The sequence below is a fragment of the Harpegnathos saltator genome, unplaced genomic scaffold (assembly GCF_003227715.2).
Source record: "Harpegnathos saltator strain DR-91 unplaced genomic scaffold, Hsal_v8.6 scaffold745, whole genome shotgun sequence".
Classification (NCBI taxonomy): domain Eukaryota; kingdom Metazoa; phylum Arthropoda; class Insecta; order Hymenoptera; family Formicidae; genus Harpegnathos; species Harpegnathos saltator.
Window position 1 is genome coordinate 86,080 of NW_020230588.1, and position 21,561 is coordinate 107,640.

Sequence of the window (21,561 nt, forward strand, 5' to 3'; positions counted from 1 at the left end):
AACCCCGGCATACCATAACCTACTATACCGTAACCTAGGTCATGTCTCTGAGGCCGGGGATCTTGCCTTAACCGTCTGGACCGCGAGGCAGGACCTCTATAAAAGACCACGTAATCCTATGGTAGGCAGTGATGGGAAATCGGTGACGGACTTGCCAGCGAATTTCCTCCACCACGCACACACACACAGCCGGCTCGGTCTATCTGTGTAGGCCACGCGCTTGGCAACCGTCGGCGCACCGAGCGAGAGAGAGAATATTATTCTCTCTTTCTCGCTCTCGTGTACGCTCAGCGACACGAGCGAGAATATCTCTCCCTCTTTCTCGCTCTCGTTTCGCCCAATGACGCGAGTTAAGCTGATGCTTTCTCGGCTGTAATCTGAGTCGCGGGCGCGACTATGACGATACTGAGAAATTTTTCTTATTTGGCGCGCCGAAATTATTATGAATACTATATTATTATTAATAATATTGTTGTTTATAATAATAATATTAATAATATTCCGCGCCGAGAAAATGAAATATATTTCATTAATTGTTTTGCTGAGACGGACAAGTTTAAAGATTTGATTATTATTAGGAATTGTTTAATAGTATTTGAAAAATAATTTTAAGTTGTATGAAGATGTAGAATAAGATATGGAAAAATATTGTAACAAAGTCAAGAAGGTACGAAATGAAACCTTACTTTCATTACAATATCCTCTGAATTAACACTTGTAACGGCCGAACTTCGCTGTTCGGTCGTCGCTACGCGTTTCGCGCGGATAATGCTCGTCGGAGTCCGGGTTCGAGGAGGAGTAAAGCAGCGAGACACTGGAGAATGGTAATAGAAATAACTTAGCTTTATTCTATACGTACTGAGATACAAGAGTTCGGCCCCGAAGGCGTTGTCGCGGATCGCGTCTATTAGGCGCGTCGGTACGATACGGTGCGGTGCGGTGAGCGGTACACGCGCGCGTACGGACGGATAGGCCGCGCGAAAGGCGGGGCCTATTGCGCGACGTGTGTAGACGGTAACGACGGTGACGGCGCGGTGATCGGTCTCGCTTCGCACCGCTGGGCGTCTCGGACAATTATCGCCCAATACTCGTCTCGCAATCGCTCGCGTATAGATGGTCGCCGGACCGGAGATTTCGACTCTCGGTCGAACGTATGCACGCAAGTCGCGGAAGACGCGAAATGATTTCGTCCGTCGGGGCCGAGGATTCTCGTCAGAGAAGGCGTACGCACCTTCCCTTTTCCCTACGTTCGCGGAGGAAAGCGACCAAGTGCTGCGGACACTCAGCGGAGACGGCGCACACACTGTCTCGGGTTCTTGGTCGCTAGACGGATCGCCTAAAGGCTGAGTACGCTCAGCGGAGTTCGCCGACGGACGAACCCCTGACTCCAGGCGGCGGGTAAAGGCGAGAGACTGTCGAATACGCTCGATTGAGCACGCGTACGCACGAGCCCAGGAAGACGAGAGACGGCCAAGTATCAAGTACGCTCGATCGAGACTGCGGACGCACAATCCCGTGTTCTTAGTCGCCGGTCGGGTAGTCGGAAAGCGGAGAGCGAAACGGTCCGGATATTCTTTCCTTCAGCATAGAGCGTCTAGATCGAACGGCGGTACGGATCGGTCTGGTCTCTAGAAGCTCGATCGCCGCCGTTTTATAGTTGTTCGCGCTACGATTGATACGGCGGCGATCGAGCGGCGCGTCTATCGGCGCGTGATCGCGGCCGCGCGCGCTAGCGGCAATGCATGATCGTCGCGGCGCGCAATAGCAGCAGCGCGAAATAACGGCGGCGCGAGATAGCGGCGCGCGATCGTTTCGATGGCTTAAGGGTAGCGCAAAGCGCCGTTCTTCGGCCCGACAGGTAGTCGGTCGGTAGTAACGAGGTGCATTTGCGCCTCGTTACACATTCTTCAAACAGTATTAAACAATCCTCAAAAACAATTACATCCGTATATCCGAAATCTTCTGTCTGCGCGAAAAAAATTCATAAAGTATGTTTCACCGCGCTGAATGAAAAAATCCTCAAAACAATGTTATATTTAAAATGATGTACAGTGCATTAATAAATATGCAGTCTAGTAAAAATTATTATTTATTTGCTTATTTCAATATTTTCGAATGTATGCACTTGTTTGCAAAACAGTTTTCCCATGTATTTTCAATGCAGCGTTGAACAGCACAACTGTTAATCCAGTGAACCTGTTTAAGAGAAATAAGTGGACTATTGGCAGCGCTCTGAGTTCAGTGTTCAGTGCACCACTCAATAAAAATATAATAATACTATGTTTGCATTAAAATGACACGAAATTTAACGAATTATTTGTGAAAAATCACCGTAAATGGATGAAAAACCATGTACAGTTATAGCATACAGTTTAGAAAACTCACTCCTTGCCAGCAATGTGGATAGAATCAAGTTAGAAAAAAAGTAAACATTCTTTTTGCCGATTCATGCAATGATATCAAAGTATGAAGCAAATGCATTATGCATGTAGTACTGCAATGGTATTGTGTATCCTCCCCGTGGGTGCCACCTTGACGTGGTGGGGCTTGAAGGTCCCAATGACGTACAGAACTGTGCCGGCAGGGGTTTCGGCCCCTGGCAGGTTCTATCATGCCGGAGTGGTCTGTACTGAGGGACTGGACCAAGAGCACCCGACTGGGCTGGGTGACCAGCCTGGTTCTGGACCAGAATGGTCACAGAGCGGGTGAGAGGAGATCACCACCCCTGAAGGCATTGCACTCTGGTGTTCCGGCAGCCGACAGGGATGGCCTCCTCTGCATTCGCTCCAGGAAGGGGACCTCTCTCTCCGAGGCATTGCACGCCGGTGCTCTGGCAGCCGAAGAGACAGAACCCTTTCCTCCTGCCTCGGTTGGACCGTTATGGTTAGATCGGGGTGGAGGGATGTACCTGCACGTAGGACTCCACCCCATGGAGATCCTCCCCCCATGGGCCTGGATGGCGGAGGGGTACTCCGAGCCACTCGGACGTTTCCGAGGTCGGGGTCGGGGTGACCTTGATGCGTCCTAGGAGGACACCTCTCTCTGAGTCATTGCACGCCGGTGCTCCGGCAGCCAAAGGGAGAGAGGACCTCCTTCCCTCATCCGTCACGGTCACGACCGTGCGGAGGGAGGATCCCATACCCGGGTCTGCACACCATGGGATAATTCCCATGATACCTGGGGGGTGGAGGAGTGTCCCGGGCCGCTCGCACTTATTCCGAGGCCGGGGTCGGGGTACCCTGGGGTGATGAGGGGAGAGGACCCCACCTTCGCTGAAGGTGGACCTCCCCGACTTCCCTCACCCGTTCGGATTCGGCCGGACGGACAGAGAAACCCACACCCGGGTCTGCACACCATGGGGATACTCCATGGTACCCGGGGGGGAGGGGTGTCTCGGGCCGTTCAGACGTACTCCGAGGTCGGGGCCGAGGCACCCTCAAGCGCCATCTAGAGGACTCACTCCTGGAGGCATTGCGCGCCGGTGCTCCGCCAAAGGGAGTGATCCTCTCCCTCATCCGTCCCGGCCACGGCCAGGCGGAGGGAGGTACCCACACCCGAGTCTGCACACCGTGAAGGTTTGAAACCCCTCACGGTATCCGGGGGGTGGAGGGGTGCTCCGGGCCGCTCGGAAATATTCCGAGGCAGGGCCGGGGCCCCTGTGTGCTGTGCCCGAGGGAATGAGATCGCATCACCCTAAAGCGGACCCTCGGGCGGCGCGAGCACGCTAGCTGCCATGGGGGAGGCGGCCCGGTGGGGTGCGACACCGGTGAACTACCTCCTTCCATGGGGCCCCCCGCGTGACGGCGCTCTGCACGGTGCCCACATTGTCGGAGGTGTGGGACCCCCGAAAGCGGTCTGGCCACCAGAAATGGTGGTCAGGGCGTGTGTAGGGGGCGGGAGGCCTGTGCCGACGATGACACATTCCGTCGGCCCGTGCCATATGGTGCTCCTCTGGAGGAACTCGGAGGCTCCCCCTTTCCGGGGGGATGCGGGCATGCCCGGGCACCGGAGCCATGCAGAGTTGTAGGTTTAAAACCAACAATGACTGACTCTTATTCTTTTTCAAATAACGACCCAACGGACACGGAACAAACCAAGACGACCCTGGCTACGATCAAGGACACGAGCGGAGTGGCAACTCCAGGTTGCTCTCATCATAGGGCAACTACTGTTGCTGCCACGAGAAGCCAACCTGGCGGTAGACAGGTGGCAAGGAGGGAGGGACTTAGAAGTGCTAAGCCCCAAACTTCACGGGCAGAAAAGACTGACAACAGGGATAGATCAAGATCCCCTGTAGAAGTCGTTGGGTCTTCATCCGACTCCACCTCTCAAGGAGAATGGGTGGATGAAAGCGAAAGACAGAGGAGGGGAGATGGGATATCCCCAGAAATGAAAACGGCGAGCCAGATGAACGCTTCATTGCTAAAGCCACCAGAGGAAGTGGAAGGACTGAAACTACCGGAGAATACCGGAAGAAAAAAGCCTTCATGGCAAGGAAAAACGCCTACTTGGCCAAGATGAAGGAGCGAAAAATTACTGAGAGGATTGGAAAATCCGACGGAGGAATTCCAGGATTGCTCACTAAACCATGAATATAAAGCCGAAGTTAACAGGCTTATGGAGCATCTGGAGGACGCCCCATTCAGGGGTCTGTCTGCCTCAGTTCAAGAGGCAGCTATGAAGATATTAGGCTTCTCGGTAAAGTCTAAAAGTTTCAAGGGGACGTACGTCAAGATCCTCCATGATGCTACGGCTGCCATTGCAGCGGGCACGAACTTAATGGCCAAGTATATGGCCAAAAACAAGTGCGGAGAAAATCTTGATACGATTGAGGAACTGAAGGTTGAAAATACCAACCTAAAGACATCATTAAACGATGTCAAAAAGGAATTGGAGGAAGTAAAGGAAACACTGCGGAGAATAAACGAGGTGCCAGTGGTGGCATCCTCCTCGCCTCCGCAACAAACAGGAAACGTAGGCAGGAGTATAAAGAGGGCACCGCAATTATTAGCGGATGCTCCCTCGCCTCCTGTTTACGTAGAGGGAAAGGAAGAGGAAAAAAATAGTATGAAAGGAAGGATTACCCCACCATTAATGGATATGATGGAGATGGAAGAGGAACCCATCGGGGTAATAGAAATACAGAAAGGGTTAATTCCAAAAGAAAAAGTACACCCGGTAGGAAAGGCGCAAAACGAAGCCAGGGTCGCCAAAGCTGAGGGTGCAGGTCCCAAAATCAGGGAAAACATACCACTAAAAACCAAAATTAGAGTGGAAAGAATGGAGGAATCCAGAATAAGTGAAGATGAAGGAATAGAAGGGAAAGTGACCAAAGTGATGCTCAAAGTATTGGGCGAATGGGCATCACAGAGTGATCGGGAAAGGAAGAAGGAAGAAAGATGGGAGACAAAGAAGGAGATTCCCAATCAAGGAACAGGGAAAAAGGCCAAAGGGAAAGGCAATAAGAAGGGAAAAGCAGGAAAGACACCGGGAGACCAGCCTAGTGCCCAAATCTCTGCAAGAAAGGATATCCGGCAAGCCCAACCCCCGTTACCTCAGAGGACAGAGCACCCGACGTTAGGAAATAATAACAAGGAGGAAACACCAGCACCAGTGATTCAAGAGCTGTAGTCCAGAGTGGTGGGGAGAAAAGAAAAGAAGGAAATGAAGAAAGAGCAACAGCAACAGAGATAGGAAACAAACAGGTTGGGAAAAGAAGAAAACATAAGGACAAAGGAAGGGAAGAAAGTCAGAAGGAAGGTTCCTAAAACGGCGGCGGTCACTATAACCGCTGAAAAGGGCCAATACAAAGAACTGCTCACAGAGGCCAAGCAGAAAATCGATCTGACTGATATGGGAATCGAGAAAATGAAAACCAGAATTAGCGCCACAGGTGCGTTAGTTCTGGAAATTCCTGGAGAGGAAAGGGAAAAGCAAGCTGACCTCTTAGCGGATAAGCTCAGAGAGATCTTAACTGATAGAGCAAAAGTAAGCAGACCCCAAAAAGTGGGAGAAATTCGCATCAGAGGCCTCGAGATATCAATCTCCGAAAAAGAAACTGCCGAGGGAGTGGCAAAATTAGGAGGTTGCAAGGCCTCTGATGTGAAAACTGGGAAAATAAGAGTGGCCCAGAATGGGTTTAGATTACTCTGGGTCCAGTGTCCCCTTATAGCAGCCAAGAAGATCGCGGAAAAGGGAACGGTGAAAATTGGATGGACGCAAGTAAAGGTCGACCTGTTGCAAGCAAGACCTTTACAATGCTTTAAATGCCTAGGAAAAGGACATGTACAACAAAATTGTACAAACACAATAGACAGAAGGCAAAACTGCTACAGATGCGGCGAACCTGGACACCTGGCTCGGGACTGTGAGTCTAGAGCCAGGTGCCAAATCTGTACAACAGCAGGAGTCCAGACGGGGCACAGAATGGGTGGACCATCTTGTCACCCCCCCCCCCCCAGGGAAAAGGAAAACTTTGAGAGAAGCAGTAGAGAGGACAGCGGTGTCCGCACCGAAACCGCAGTACCCTTCTGCTCCTCTAGAGGAAAAGGAAGGAGGAAAAGAGCCGGAGAAAGGAGATGAAAGTGGGATCGGAGAATTCCCACCCTCACTCCTCCAGAGAGAAAGGGTCCCTCCCCCAAACTCCAAGCAAGTGAAAGCGGAGGAAATGGAGGTGGACGCCAAGAGAGGGGAGAAGCACCCACGCCCAGTGGAAAACGCTAAAAGCGATGAGGGAGACCAGCCGGGTGGGAAAATTATCATAAGTCCGATAGATCAATAATGGACACCCGGCTACTTCAAGGAAACCTGCACCGCGCCCGCCAAGCGCAACCATTGTTCGAGCATACTATGGCGGAGCGCGGTGCAGGACTAGGCATAGCGGCAGAACCCTATCGCATCCCCAGAAATCACCCGAGGTGATTTGGGGATGACCTGGGCTCTGTCGCTATAGTATGGAGAGCGAGCGATAGCTCACCCCCCGCAACTTTTGTGAGTTGCGGTAGGGGTTACGTCGTGGCCAGATGGGGAGTAATCACCGTGGTCGGGGTTTACCTCTCCCCGGCAAAGAGCCTGAACCTGACTGAGTACAGGTCCAGGCTCCAAGAAATGGGAGATGCAATCAAATGGCATCTCTCAGTTCCTGTCATCGTGGTCGGGGATTTCAACGCGAAATCGGAATTATGGGGTCCCCGGCGCGATGACAGGCCGGGGGAGGTAACCATAGATTGGACCGCAGGCCTGGGTCTGCACATCCTTAACAAGGGGAATAAATCCACATTTGTAGGGTCATGGGGGGAGTCAATTATTGACTTGTCGTGGGCAACCCCCGCGGCCCTGAGAAGAGTGCGGACCTGGAGGGTGGCGGACGAGCTCGAGACTCTTTCAGATCATTTCAATATAGAAATGAAGCTGTCCGTCACCTCCAACGGCCTGCGGCCAGACCAAATGAAGGAACCCCGACCCGGTAGATGGTCCCTGGCCCAACTCAACAAGGAGAACTTGGAGATCTCCTTACAGGGCTCCACCTAGCCACGACGAAGGGAAGGGCAGGACCTTGACTCTGAGGTCATGGAGGTAATGGAAGTACTTGCACAGGCGTGCGATGCCTCCATACCCAGAGTCAGGTCTTGCCCAAAGCGGTCCGCCTGGTGGTGGACCGGCCATATCGCTGAGCTTAGGCGCAGGTCGGTCCACTACAGACGGGCATTTCGGAAGGAGCGGAACAGGCGGAACCCGGACCCTGAGGCCACTCTGGCCGCCCGGCATGAATTCTGCCGGAGCAGCTGTAAAGATGAGGGAAACCATAGGGGCGGCCAGAGGAAAAGGGTGGGACGACCTCCTCCTCTTGTTGGATGCGGATCCGTGGGGACGTCCATACAGAATGGTAATGCAGAAGCTGAAACCATGGACGCCCCCTTTGACGGTGACGCTTGACCCCCGGTTCCTCGGACGGGTGATGGGGACTCTCTTCCCGAGCAGAAAGAACGACCCCAACAACCCGTACACCATCCCATCCCCCGAACAACAGGGGGAGGTACCGGGGGTCACAGAGGAGGAGGTGGCCGGGGCTGTCAAGAAGGTCAAGAGCCGGAAAGCTCCAGGACTAGATGGCATCCCCGGCCGAGTTCTCAGCCTGGCCTCAGGGTATATGAACCATAGGTTCGCGAGCCTGTTCACGCGCGCCTTAAGGAGAGAAGGTTCCCCCCAGTCTGGAGGAGGGCCAACGTGGTCCTCCTCCAAAAGAAGGCAAACCGGAGGACTCCCCCTCCGCGTACCGGCCCATATGCCTCCTAGACGAGGCGGGTAAGCTCTTTGAGCGAGTTATAGCTGCCCGCCTCCAGAGGCATATGTTCCAGGAAGGTCCCAACCTCAACGACGGCCAATATGGCTTCCGAGAGGAGAGATCAACGATAGATGCGATATTGCATCTAAAATCCCTCTCGGAGGCCATCGTGATGGAGGGCAGGGTGGCGGTTGCGATATCATTCGATATCGCAATGCGTTTAACACCCTGCCCTGGGGTAGGATGGTGTAAGCGATGAAGGATTATTTCCGCTTCCCACCCTACCTTACGGCCGTCATTGAGGATTACTTCCGGGGTCGGCGTCTGACCTGGATGGACGCCGACGGCGGGGTACGCGAGAGGGGGATGAGTTGCAGGGTTCCACAGGGCTCTGTGTTGGGCCTACTACTGTGGAACCTCGAATACGACTCAGTCCTCCGAACAGCCCTCCCCCCGGCTGTAGCATCGTATGCTACGTTGACGATACTCTCGTCTTGGCCGGGGGGAACGACTGGGGGGATGCCGTGCACACGGCCAACCAGGCGGTGGCAGGAGTCGTGCGCGCTATCCGCAACCTGGGCTTAGTGGTGGCTGAAAGGAAAACGGAAGCCATTTTCTTTCATGCCAAACGATGGAAGCCACCCCAGGCCCAGGTGCAGGTGGGTACAGTCAGGGTCCCGTTGGAGGCCCAGATAAGATACCTGGGCCTTATATTGGACGGCACCTGGTGCTTCAGAGAGCATATCAACAGGCTAGTCCCCCCGACTGAGGGTAATATCTGCCAGACTAGGCAGGCTCATGCCCAATGTCGGGGGACCAGACGGGAAGGCTCGTCGCCTCTACGCAGGAGTTCTTAATTTTGTGGCACTCTACGGAGCTCCTGTATGGGCGGAGACCCTGGCCGCCAGTTGCCTCATGCGAGCACAAATGCGCAGAGTGCAGAGGGTGCTGACGGTCAGGGTTGCAAGATGCTACCGCACTGTATCCTGCGTGGCGGCGACGATCCTGGCGAGCATGCCACCCATGGAGCTCATGGCCCTGTCGTACAGGTACGACAGGACCATGACATATGTACGACAGGAAGCGTGAGCTCCTAAGAACAGGGGGGCAAGGGAACCGCTCGCCAGGGCTCTCCGGGACACGAAGCACCAGGCTCGACAGGTCCTCCTCCAGAGATGGCAGAGATTACTGACCAATGCCAGGTACGGGAGGAGGATCGTCGAGGCCGTCCAGCCCTTCCTACAGGAATGGGTAGGAAGGGCCCACGGGACCCTGACATTCAGGATGGCACAGGTGTTCACCGGGCATGGCTGCTTTGGTGAGTACCTGTGCCGAATAGGCAAAGAGCGCACGACATCCTGCCTCCATTGCGGGCATGATCATGACTCCGCGCAACATACGCTCCAGGCGGGGCAGTCCTGGGTTGAGCGCGGAGTCATGATCCGGGCGGTAGGTCGGGACCTATCGCTCCCGACGATCATTTTAGAAGGGGAAAAGAAATGGGATGCATTCTCCTCCTTCTGCGAATCAGTGATGACGCAGAAGGAGGAGGCAGAGGAAATGCGGAAAAGGGCAGAAGGCAAGGGAAGGAAACGAAGGCGGCGAAAGAGACACCGCCAATGGAGAGGAGGGAAGAGCAGGAGTAGGGAGGGGGATGCTGATTCATCAGAAGAAGATGCACTCAGGAGGATGGTGGGTCTGCCACCACCTCCTCCCCTTCCCCCTCCTATCCCCCCTCCGATTGAAATGGGGGGAAGGGCCCCAAGGAGGCAAGATGCCCCCCATAGGGCAAGCACAAGGAGAGGAAGAGCCGCGGAAGATGGGGTCGTGACAAGGTCTGTCGCACCGTTACAAGCCACCCCCGCAGTGACTCCTATAGATGGAAGGACTGGGAGGAGGCCGGGACTTCGGCTCCGACCTCCCAACCGTAGTCCTCCGACTCCCCGGGTGGGAGTCGGATGATAGTAAGGGGGGAAGAGGATGCCAGTAATGTAATCACTGGAGAAAACACCTCTCTCTCCCCCCTTACCAGCAAGGTTCGTCGAACAGACGGACATAAAGGAAGGGGGTCATTAGGATCCCCCCATTCCTCTGCGGAGGTGGGAGTGTCCGGCGGCTAGGGGACCTTTTCCCCCCGTAACCGCCCGGCAGTTACGGGGGGAAAAGGTCCCCTAGCGGGTGGGGCATCGAGCGGGGATTCCTGGTGCCCCAACCAGCCCTCCAACGTAGGGCGGCCGGCTGAGGTGGTTCAGCCGGCCGCACAACATTGTATTGGCGGCGCCTTGTCCGGTCAGGAACGGAAGTTGAAGCTGGCTTTGGCCGGCTTCCCCCTTCCTTACCAAAGAGACAAGGCGCGAGGGGTGGGAAAGGAGAACGGTGGTTGAAGCGAGCCTTCGGGCTGACTTCCCCCCTCCCACACCCCACCCCTCAGGGACAGAAGGTGTCACCTGGACTCGGGGCCCCGACAAGCAGTTACGCGGCTCCGGGGCCCCGATGCCAGCCCCTTCGTAGCGCCACCCGGGGAGGTTTTAGCCGCTAGGAGTCCGGCATAACCCTGGCCCTTCCCCGAGGGTCAGAGTATCCATGATGGATTTCCTTCTCGTCAAAAAAAAAAAAGTGGTATTGTGTATGCATGAAGAATAGAAAACTATTAATAAAGTAATTATTAGTAATTAAGTAACTATTCAGTGTTTAAGAAGATGTACTGTGTCGTGTATATAAATGGTTTTAGTAAAAAAGAATATGTAAATCCACATTACCGCTCGATGGAAACCGCGAAACGGTGGTGGTTTCTTCCATCAGGAGGAAATGATGAACAAATGTCGAATAAGTCACTTATGAAATGGGGTTATTTGACATTGGTTTATATTTCCTAAGGAACGATAGGATGTAAGGAAAGGAAGAAGCAAGCATAAAGGGAATAGTAATGTCATGCAAGCGTCATGGAGACAAAACATACAAACAAAGAAGAAAATGCGATATTAAAATACACAAAAGATATTACAGCTATTGTATTTACAGTTGCAATAATGCATGCATTTGCACAATGTTTTTATGAAAAGTCTTTCACACAGTGAAAAGCGAGATTTAACGCGTAAATCTGCCTTTCTCTGCCAACATCAAGTATCAGTGACATATCATCTATTTTGGAATTTTAGAATTTACATTCAATCATGTAAATACTATATAACACATGATGTTATGTAACATTTACATACAATTGAGAGTGACATTCTAACATAGATGGTATGTAAATGATACTTGTGATTTATTGTGTTAACTCACACAAATGGAATGTGTAAATAATAACAAAACCCAAAACTATACATAGAATGGGAGAACGAAATCTTCATAGACAAACTTCGGTGAATACGTATTAGGATATTTTAAAGGGTTAGTTCAGACGACATTGTTCTGCGTCATTTATTCCCAGTTCAGTCTTCTAGTGCAACCTCACACGAAGCAGCGCTCACGTTTTAACAGAATGCATCCTATACCCGAAAATATCTCCGGAATGCTATGTGCGACTTCTCAGTACAACTGTACGAGTTCCAAAAACAATATTTCTCAGTGATGCATAATTACATTGATCTTCGCATTGAAAATTTATACGCTTCGTAATGTACTATAAATGTCACCACGCGTGTTTAAATTCATCACTCGCGTTTGGATTTCATATTTATTATATTTAGTTTGAATAGGAAGGGTGTAAATACATGATCAAAAAAATGCATAGTTAACAATTGCAATGGCAGAGGTATTACATAGTAATACATACATGTGTCAGTCTTTCATCCCAATTAAAATTAAATATAATGAATAAATGAAACGTGAGTGGCGATATTTGTAATATATACGTGAACCGTGGTTTTGAGTGAAAAGATTAATGTAATTTTGCATCACTGAGAAATATTGTTTTCACCGGGAAACCGGTGGTGGTCTCTGACGTTCTTCTGCCGACAGGACTGGTTGTCATCCAGAGGATCTAGCAGCCAAAAACACCCGGCAAGCGACAGAGCAGGAGAGCTGCAGCGGGGGTTCTAGCTCCATAGTGGAGGTGCCAATACTGGAGCCACAAAAGAAGGCACGTGGACGACCACCGACCACACATTTTGGCGTAGGCATACGTCAAGAGCAAGAGGAGAGTGTAAGAAAGAGGGAGGAAAAGGATAAACGCCTGGAGGGGAGGTGGAGCATTTCCTCAGCAGGGGCATTCTCCGATCGGAGATGGATAAACGCCCTGTTGAGGAGGTGTTCAGAAACCCCTCATCCAAAGCGATCCTTAGGGAGGCCGGGTCGGCAGAGCTGGCCTCAGAGGTCGGATGCGCACTCGGCACAGTCCGGCTGGTGGCACGCAGGTCGAGAACCTTCAAGGGTACCTGCGTGGCACTGCTGAACCGCGCCGTCGCGACCTCCAAAGCCGCTCTGTCGATCTTGATAGCCAGGGTCGTAGTCCAAGAAGGAACCGGGAACTTCATCTCGGAAATGAGACGGGAGATGGGGGAACTACGGGAGGAACTAAGGGTACTGCGGGTGAAAAACCGACCGCTGGAAGGGCAGCTGCAGGCAATGAGGGCCAATGCAGGTCCTCTTGCCCCGGTTATAGTAGCCGCCCCCACAATCTCCAGAAGGACATACGCAGAGGTGGCAGGGGGAACCACATCCGCGGAGGAAGCCACAGCAGCAAGGCCAGTAAGGGGGGAAAAAAGAAGGAAGATGGGTTGCAGGTGCTAACCGGGCATGGATGCTTCGGTCGGTACCTGCACCGGATTGAAAGGAAGCCCACCGCGGGATGTCACCACTTCCCGGCGCGGGAGGACACGGTGCAGCACACCCTGGCAGAGTGTCAGGCATGGAGTAAGCAGCGCCGTGTCCTCGCCCAGGCAATGGGGTGCCAGTGGGAGAATCTCTCGCTCCCGCACTTGCTGAGAGCAATGTGCGGGAGTGAGGAGGTGTGGGAAGCGGCGGCCTCCTTTTGCTGGGACATTATGTCCCGCAAGGAGGCCGTCGAGTGGGAGCGCTGACCACCCCGTCGCAGGAAGCGACGGAGGAGGCGGCGCTCCCCAGGGATGGGGAGCGGGCCCGAGATGGCGCCGGCCTAGGAGGAGAGGCCACTGGCTCGCCAGAGGCCGCCTATTCGGCCGCCTCGGGCCCGCTTTCGACGTATCGATGGGGGTGGGAGAGGAGGTAAGCCCTCTCGCCCACTCCGGGCATCGGTGATGGCAGGGAGCAGGGGAGCCAGGACCGGTTAGAGCCGGGCACTGAAAATACTGTTTGTCGTACTGTTTTGCATACAACTCTGCCAAAAATTCAAATTTCAATTTTTTTTAATTCTTCGTTCAATCACGAGCAATACTCACCTACTAACAGATAATATTTGGTTCTTTGATTTCAAATAGTTATCACGAGTTATCCTAATCACCGCGAGGATACTTTTTTCGAAGGGGTCTCAGAAAACCAGCTCTCAACGGCTGAATTTTTTAAATTTTTTGATGAAAATTTTATGAAATTTTGTTGAAATGTTGTTCTTTCATATGCTATAAGTTCGAATAAAATAATACATTTAGTATGTTAAAAAAAACTAGAGAAAATATGCTTCTTTTGTCCTTCAAAACCCATGTAATCCCTTAAACGAGATATCGAATACTTAGGATATAAAATTTCGGAAAAGGGCGTTATACTAAGCGATAGACATATAGAGGCTATCACCCTTTACCCAGAACCGAAGACAATCAAACAACTGCAAGGCTTTTTAGATGTTACGTCCTGCGGACTTCGCGCATTCTAGACTTCTTTTATAAATAAGGAAACTTGAATTTATTATTACTTATTATATGGCCGGATGCGCTCAGGCATGCTATCACACGACACGATCCCTGGAAGTTTCGATGCTCCGGAAATATTAACAATCCTTGAACCAACTCCGATCTTGTTTCCCACGTACTTACCAGGTATGTAAATATGAAACCGGAATTTTTGTATAGAAAATACACGTTTATTGTATGAAAATGATAAAAAATCTCTTATTCAAAGTATTGCCCATCGCTAGCTATACATGTTTCCCACCTGTCTGACAATTTGTAGATGCCACGCCAAAAAAACTGTTGCTTTTTTGAGGTAAACCAGTCATCGAGCCATTTTCGTACATTTTCGTAAGAAGTGAAGCGCTGCTCAGCAAGTGCGTGTCTTATCGATGCAAATAAGTAGTAATCAGATGGAGCCAAGTCTGGTGAGTAAGCCGCATGCAAAAGTATTTCCCAACTAAACGCCTCAATCGTTTCCTTTACCAGTTTTGCTGTGTGTGATGGTGCATTATCATGAAGCAAAATCACTTTGTGTTGCCTTTTTTGATATTCTGATCGTTTTTCCCGCAAAGCTTGATTCAAATCGTTCATTTGTTGTCGGCATTCAGTATGAACGGTTTCGCCAGGTTTTAGTAGCTCATAAAGGTCATTCTACAATGAGATTGTAGTAGTATGCAGTAGAAAGTAGGTTGTAGGACGCAAGGCGTAGCGTGATTTCTTACAACCAGGCTCATCTATAATCAGGTTTCGTAAATACGTCATACGGCGGAGCAGATAACCAGTCACACTTCTCCGTATGCGCGCATGCGCGTCTCGCCGTTTGTTGTAGGACATAGGCCGTGTCGTGTTGAGAATGTAGTGAAAAAGTTCTGAAGATGGATTTGAAAATAGCCGGCTTATGTATGCTGTATCTTGCAATGTATAATAATTTGATATTGCTGGAATACGCCTTGTTGAAGAGAAAGAGGTTGAACCGCCGTCGCCGGTGATGGGTTCGGCCGGTAAATCGAGTGAGAGATGCCCAAGGTTTTTATTCTAACCTCGTCAGGAAACTGATTGAAACTGATAGCGAAGAATTTTTTGGATTGTTCCGAATGTCGCCTGATCAGTTTCGCATATTGGTTGAACTTCTTCACCCTTCTCTTCAAAAGCGAAGTATGCATACACTACTACCAACGGAACTTCGTGTTGCCGTCGCATTGCTGTGAGTTTTTTGTACAGTCTTCTAACCCTGCTTGCTTCTGTTATAATCTACTTTAATGTCATGTTTCCCCATAAAGCTCCTAGCAATGAAGACTGGAAGACTATCAATGATGGCTTCATGACATCCTGGCTGTTTCCCAACTGCCTAGGGGCCATCGATGGTAGACATATGAGGGTTCAAGCACCTCGGAATTTGGGTTCAAATTATTTTAATTATAAATAGTTTTTTAGCATGGTTATGATGGCAACGTGTGATGCGCAGTACAAGTTTACATGGGTGGATGTCGGACAGTATGGTAGGTGTTGTTCTTTATTGCATTTTCTGTAGCTATAGAATGATATCACCCAAGTGGAAAGTTTTAATCGTATTTTCTTTTTTTTCCAGGTTCCATAAGTGAAGGCGGGGTATGGGCTAACACTGAATTAGCAAAAGACTTGTTATTGGGAAATGTGGCCTTGCCTGATCCTAGCCCACTTCCAGGAGAAGAGATACCCTTCCCCTATGTGTTTGTGGAAGATGAAGCTTTCCCACTCACAAATTATATGATGCGACCGTACCCAAGAAAAACTCTGACAGATGAAAATAGAATTTTCAATTATCGTTTGTCGCGAGCACGGCGGGTAATTGAGAACACTTTTGGAATTTTGACTGCACGATGGAAGATTTTACAGAAACCACTCTGCATGTCACCTGCTAATTGTGAAAATATCTTTGAAGCCCTTTGCTGCCTTCATAATTTCATAATGATGGGTGATGAAGATAAAAATTGGAATTACCGAATGTACTGCCCCAGAAACATTATTGATACGGAAACACAGAATGGAACCATCACAGACGGGGAATGGAATAGTTACTACTCTGCACATTTCGCCAAGCTTGGTCGAGTCGGGGCTAATCGTGCTGGAGATACTGCTAATGGGATGAGAAATTAGAGTGAGTCCCAGATGCGCACAGAATAAAACGGACATAGCAGGTTGAATGAAACAGACACCGTGACAAACGGACGCAGTAAGAAAAGGACACAGTAAGAAACGGACACAGTGACAACCGGATACAGTAACAAACGGACACAGTAGGAAACGGACACATGGTGGTTGCAATCGGACACAGTGACAATCGGACACAGTAGGAAACGGACACACGGTGGTTGCAATCGGACACAGTGAGAAACGGACACAGTAAGAAACGGACACAGTGACATTCGGACACAGTAACAAACGGACACAGTAGGAAACGGACATACGGTGGTTGCAATCGGACACAGTGAGAAACGGACACAGTAAGAAACGGACACAGTGACAATCGGACACAGTAACAAACGGACACAGTAGGAAACGGACACACGGTGGTTGCAATCGGACACAGTGAGAAACGGACACAGTGAGAAACGGACACAGTAAGAAACGAACACAGTGACAATCGGACATAGTAACAAACGGACACAGTAGGAAACGGAAACACGGTGGTTGCAATCGGACACAGTGAGAAACGGACACAGTAAGGAACGGACACAGTGAGAATCGGACACAGAAAAATAGACACAACATGAAACAGACACAGCAGGAAACGGACACACTATGGTTGCAATCGGACACAGTGACAAACGGACACAGTGAGAAACGGACACAGTAAGAAACGGACACAGTGACAATCGGACACAGTAACAAACGGACACTGTAGGAAACGGACACACTGTAGTTGCAATCGGAGACAGTAAGAAACGGACACAGGAAGAAATGGACGCAATGGCAATCGGGCACAGTAACAAACGGACACAATAGAAAACGGACACAATAGGAAACGGGGTGCAAAAAAAGTGAAGAAAAAATAAAATCTGATCGTACGTGCCTTATTTATGTGCGTTATTGCCGAATCGACTCAGCTTTTCATACTGTGCGGTCACTTCTGCACTTGTGCAGATTGTTCTAGTTCAAATCATGCAAGATAGTGATGATGTTAAAACTTGTTCCATTTGCAAAGCACAAATTTCATCGGTGTACAAAATATATATGCCATAAACATGTCTTACTTTTATTTGAAGAGTATAAAAACATTTAGAATTGTCAGCATCTTTTTTAATACATATTCTTTATGACGTTTATCGCACACATTCTAAGACAGTAGATTTGTGGCCAATATAACAGTATTATATATGTTAAGCATTACGTACTGAAATGTGTTGTAGACTAAGGCTGTATGCAAGATTAGGTTGAAAGTATTTACTGCTAATTTCTCACAATACTTTAAGGTGAATTATATAAAAATTACTTATATAATGCTTAAAAAAAATTACTTATAATATGCTAATATTCAAAGTTATTTTCTTTAATAATATGTATTATAAACATTTCCGAAACAATGTGTGTTACATAATTACATAACAATTATATAACAAGCCAACAAAAGAACAGTAGGAAGCACGCATACTAAAATATAACGTATATTTTAAAATATATATGGTTATTTTTATCTGCAACGACTGCAAGGTTGACGTGCTTTCCGTTTTCGTGTAATCTGGAACATTATGTAAATGTTTCAATGTGTAAATATTATATCTGTCGATAATGAGTAACGTTTCAATGTATACTTACTTTTGATGGAATAGTGTTTTCAATAAACGCTAAGTTTTCAATAAAATGGTTGCTGACTATTCTTAATATATTTTTCGCAGTCTTGACGTGTGAGCTTTATTAGAGTAATCCTAGGTTCTAATAGACTTATTGGAATATCTTTGGGATCTATAGTAACTTGTATTTTTTCTTCACAATTTTTTCCAGTATTGTCTATCAAAGATATATTTGGAATATTTTCGTTTCCTGAAGCGTGATGAGGCAAATTAATAAGAATGTAAGTCAGACATGCATAATACAGTTAATAATAACTTTGCATATTTGTATGTTGCTCATAACAAACAGTTTCGGGTAGTCCGACAAATAATTCCTCTTCATAATTTTTGTCATTTTCATTTTGCAAAGATATGTCTAATACACTTTCCTTCTCTAGAGCATGATAAAGATAGTTATCTCTTTAAAAAATAATTGTTAGTAAAATATAAAAATTATTGTTAGTACTAACCTTGCATATGTACCTGTTCTTGATGTAGAATGTTTTTAGATATTCCGATCAATATTCGCAAAAATTGTTCAATGGGTAACTTTGAAAAATATTTTAATATAACGTTATATATATATATATATATATTGGGTGAGTGCAAAAGTTCGTGCGGAGTTTGTGAGTAAAAGTCACACATGATTAGGCAAACAAAAATCTTTATTCAATCAATGATATATTCTCCATCGTTTTCTATAATCTTTTCCCAAAGTTCTGGCAGCATACGGATGCCTCGATCATAAAAACTGCGCGGTTTAGATTCGAAGAACGAAGAGACGCCGTTTTTTAAGGCCTCCAAAGAGTCAAAGTTTTTTCCATTTAAATAATTTTGCAATGACCGGAACAAGTGATAGTCAGATGGTGCGATATCAGGAGAATACGGTGGATGCGTTAAGACATTTCAGGCTCTTCAGTTTGCGCAGCGTCTTTTTCGAAACGTGTGGTCTGGCGTTGTCGTGATGAAAGACGACTCCCTTGCGATTTGACAAAATCGGACGTTTCTCTTTTATTTCTCGATTCAGATTGGTTAATTGGCGACAGTACTTGTCCGAATCAATCGTTTCGCCAGCGGGGAGAAGCTCGAAATAGATTATGCCCTTGCAATCCCACCAAACAGAGAGCATCACCTTCATCGGGTGCAAACTGGCCTTTGGCATTGCGTCACCATGCTCACCTGATTGTTTCCATGTCCGTTTGCGCTGAACATTGTTGTAGAGGACCCATTTCTCATCGCCTGTCACTAGTCGATCCAAAAATGACTCGTTATTGAGTCGCCCGAGTAAAGAAACGGCTGCAGAAATTCGCTTGATTTTGTTCTTCTCGGTCAGCAAATGGGGCACCCATATATCGAGCTTCAAATCGAATCCCATCTTTTTTAAACGCCGAAAAGCGGTTGATCGGTCAACGTTTAGTGCTGTAGCAACTTCTTCTGTTGAAATTCGCGGATTATTGAGCACTAAAGTACGCAAAACATCGTCATCAATGTCAGAAGGTCGACCAGAGCGTGGCTCGTCTTCAAGGTTAAATTCTCCGCGCCGAAATTTAGCAAACCATTTTTCCACAGTTCGTTTAGCTGGTGCTTCATCCTGATAAACATCCTGAATGTTTTTTACGGCTGCGGCAACGTTTATTCCCTTCCGAAACTCGTAAAGCATAACATGCCGTAAATGCACCTTATCGATACTCATTTTTAAAGTGATATTTCTCGAAGCAGTTTGTATGTAAACAAATGATTTTTTTTTTAATAACAGCTGAAGACGTCACCTTTCCAACGTTATATAATATGTAGATGGAAGTATTAATGACAACACTTTACGACGCTTATAACTCCATCTATTGAAACTCCGCACGAACTTTTGCACTCACCCAATATATATATATATATATATACATGTGTGTGTGCTTGTGTCTTCAAGTAATGTTAGAGAATAATTCTTTTTTGACGGGGCCTAATATTCATCTTATACAGGGTGCTAAATTTTAAACGTAACAGATAAAAAATTTTGAAAACTATGAAAGATATTGATAAAACTAAAACACGTTTTCCATGATTTCGAAGGGGAAAGAGAATGGCATTATCAGTTTTTTATTTGCAGGGCATTTTCAAGGTCAGTTGAAGGTCAACTTAATTTTTTAAAATAAAAAGTCCAATTTTTTATTATATCTTCTTTTTATATCAATTAATTTTAACAACTTTTGTCTGAAACATTTCTTTATTTGCCTAATATTTTTTTAAATATTTGAGGAAAACTTTTTGAGGTAACTTTTTCAACATTTAACTTACGATATCTCGTAAACTATTCGTCGAAAGAAAAAATAGTATTATACCTTTTTACTTTATTTACTATCAAAAATATAATACTATAATAGTGCCCTAACTTTTGTTAATTTAATAATTTGAAATTTCCAAAGGTCGATAAGTTAATCTTTCATAGTTTTCAAAATTTTTTATCTGTTACGTTTGAAATTTAGCATCCTGTATAAGATGAATATTAGGCCCCGTCAAAAAAGAATTATTCTCTAACATTACTTGAAGACACAAGCACACATACATGTATATATATATATATATATATATATAACGTTATATTAAAATATTTTTCAAAGTTACCCATTGAACAATTTTTGCGAATATTGATCGGAATATCTAAAAACATTCTACATCAAGAACACGTACATATGCAAGGTTAGTATTAACAATAATTTTTATATTTTACTAACAATTATTTTTTAAAGAGATAACTATCTTTATCATGCTCTAGAGAAGGAAAGTGTATTAGACATATCTTTGCAAAATAAAAATGACAAAAATTATGAAGAGGAATTATTTGTCGGACTACCCGAAACTGTTTGTTATGAACAACATATAAATATGCAAAGTTATTATTAACTGTATTATGCATGTCTGACTTACATTCTTATTAACTTGCCTCATCACGCTTCAGGAAACGAAAATATTCCAAATATATCTTTGATAGACAATACTGGAAAAAATTGTGAAGAAAAAATACAAGTTACTATAGATCCCAAAGATATTCCAATAAGTCTATTAGAACCTAGGATTACTCTAACAAAGCTCACACGTCAAGACTGCGAAAAATATATTAAGAATAGTCAGCAACCATTTTATTGAAAACTTAGCGTTTATTGAAAACACTATTCCATCAAAAGTAAGTATACATTGAAACGTTACTCATTATCGACAGATATAATATTTACACATTGAAACATTTACATAATGTTCCAGATTACACGAAAACGGAAAGCACGTCAACCTTGCAGTCGTTGCAGATAAAAATAACCATATATATTTTAAAATATACGTTATATTTTAGTATGCGTGCTTCCTACTGTTCTTTTGTTGGCTTGTTATATAATTTTTATGTAATTATGTAACACACATTGTTTCGGAAATGTTTATAATACATATTATTAAAGAAAATAACTTTGAATATTAGCATATTATAAGTAATTTTTTTTAAGCATTATATAAGTAATTTTTATACAATTCACCTTAAAGTATTGTGAGAAATTAGCAGTAAATACTTTCAACCTAATCTTGCATACAGCCTTAGTCTACAATACATTTCAGTACGTAATGCTTAACATATATAATACTGTTATATTGGCAACAAATCTACTGTCTTAGAATGTGTGCG

At 46.7% G+C, this 21,561-nt stretch overlaps 1 protein-coding gene across 1 annotated transcript; it reads left to right on the forward strand.

Annotated features, from left to right (window-relative positions):
* Positions 1 to 14,138: 14,138 nt before the first annotated feature.
* LOC112590188 (uncharacterized) lies at positions 14,139 to 16,224 on the forward strand. Its single transcript, XM_025305992.1, has 3 exons — positions 14,139 to 14,235; positions 15,369 to 15,488; positions 15,677 to 16,224. Exons 1-3 carry the CDS (start codon positions 14,139 to 14,141, stop codon positions 16,222 to 16,224), a joined length of 765 nt encoding a protein of 254 aa, XP_025161777.1.
* Positions 16,225 to 21,561: the final 5,337 nt, after the last annotated feature.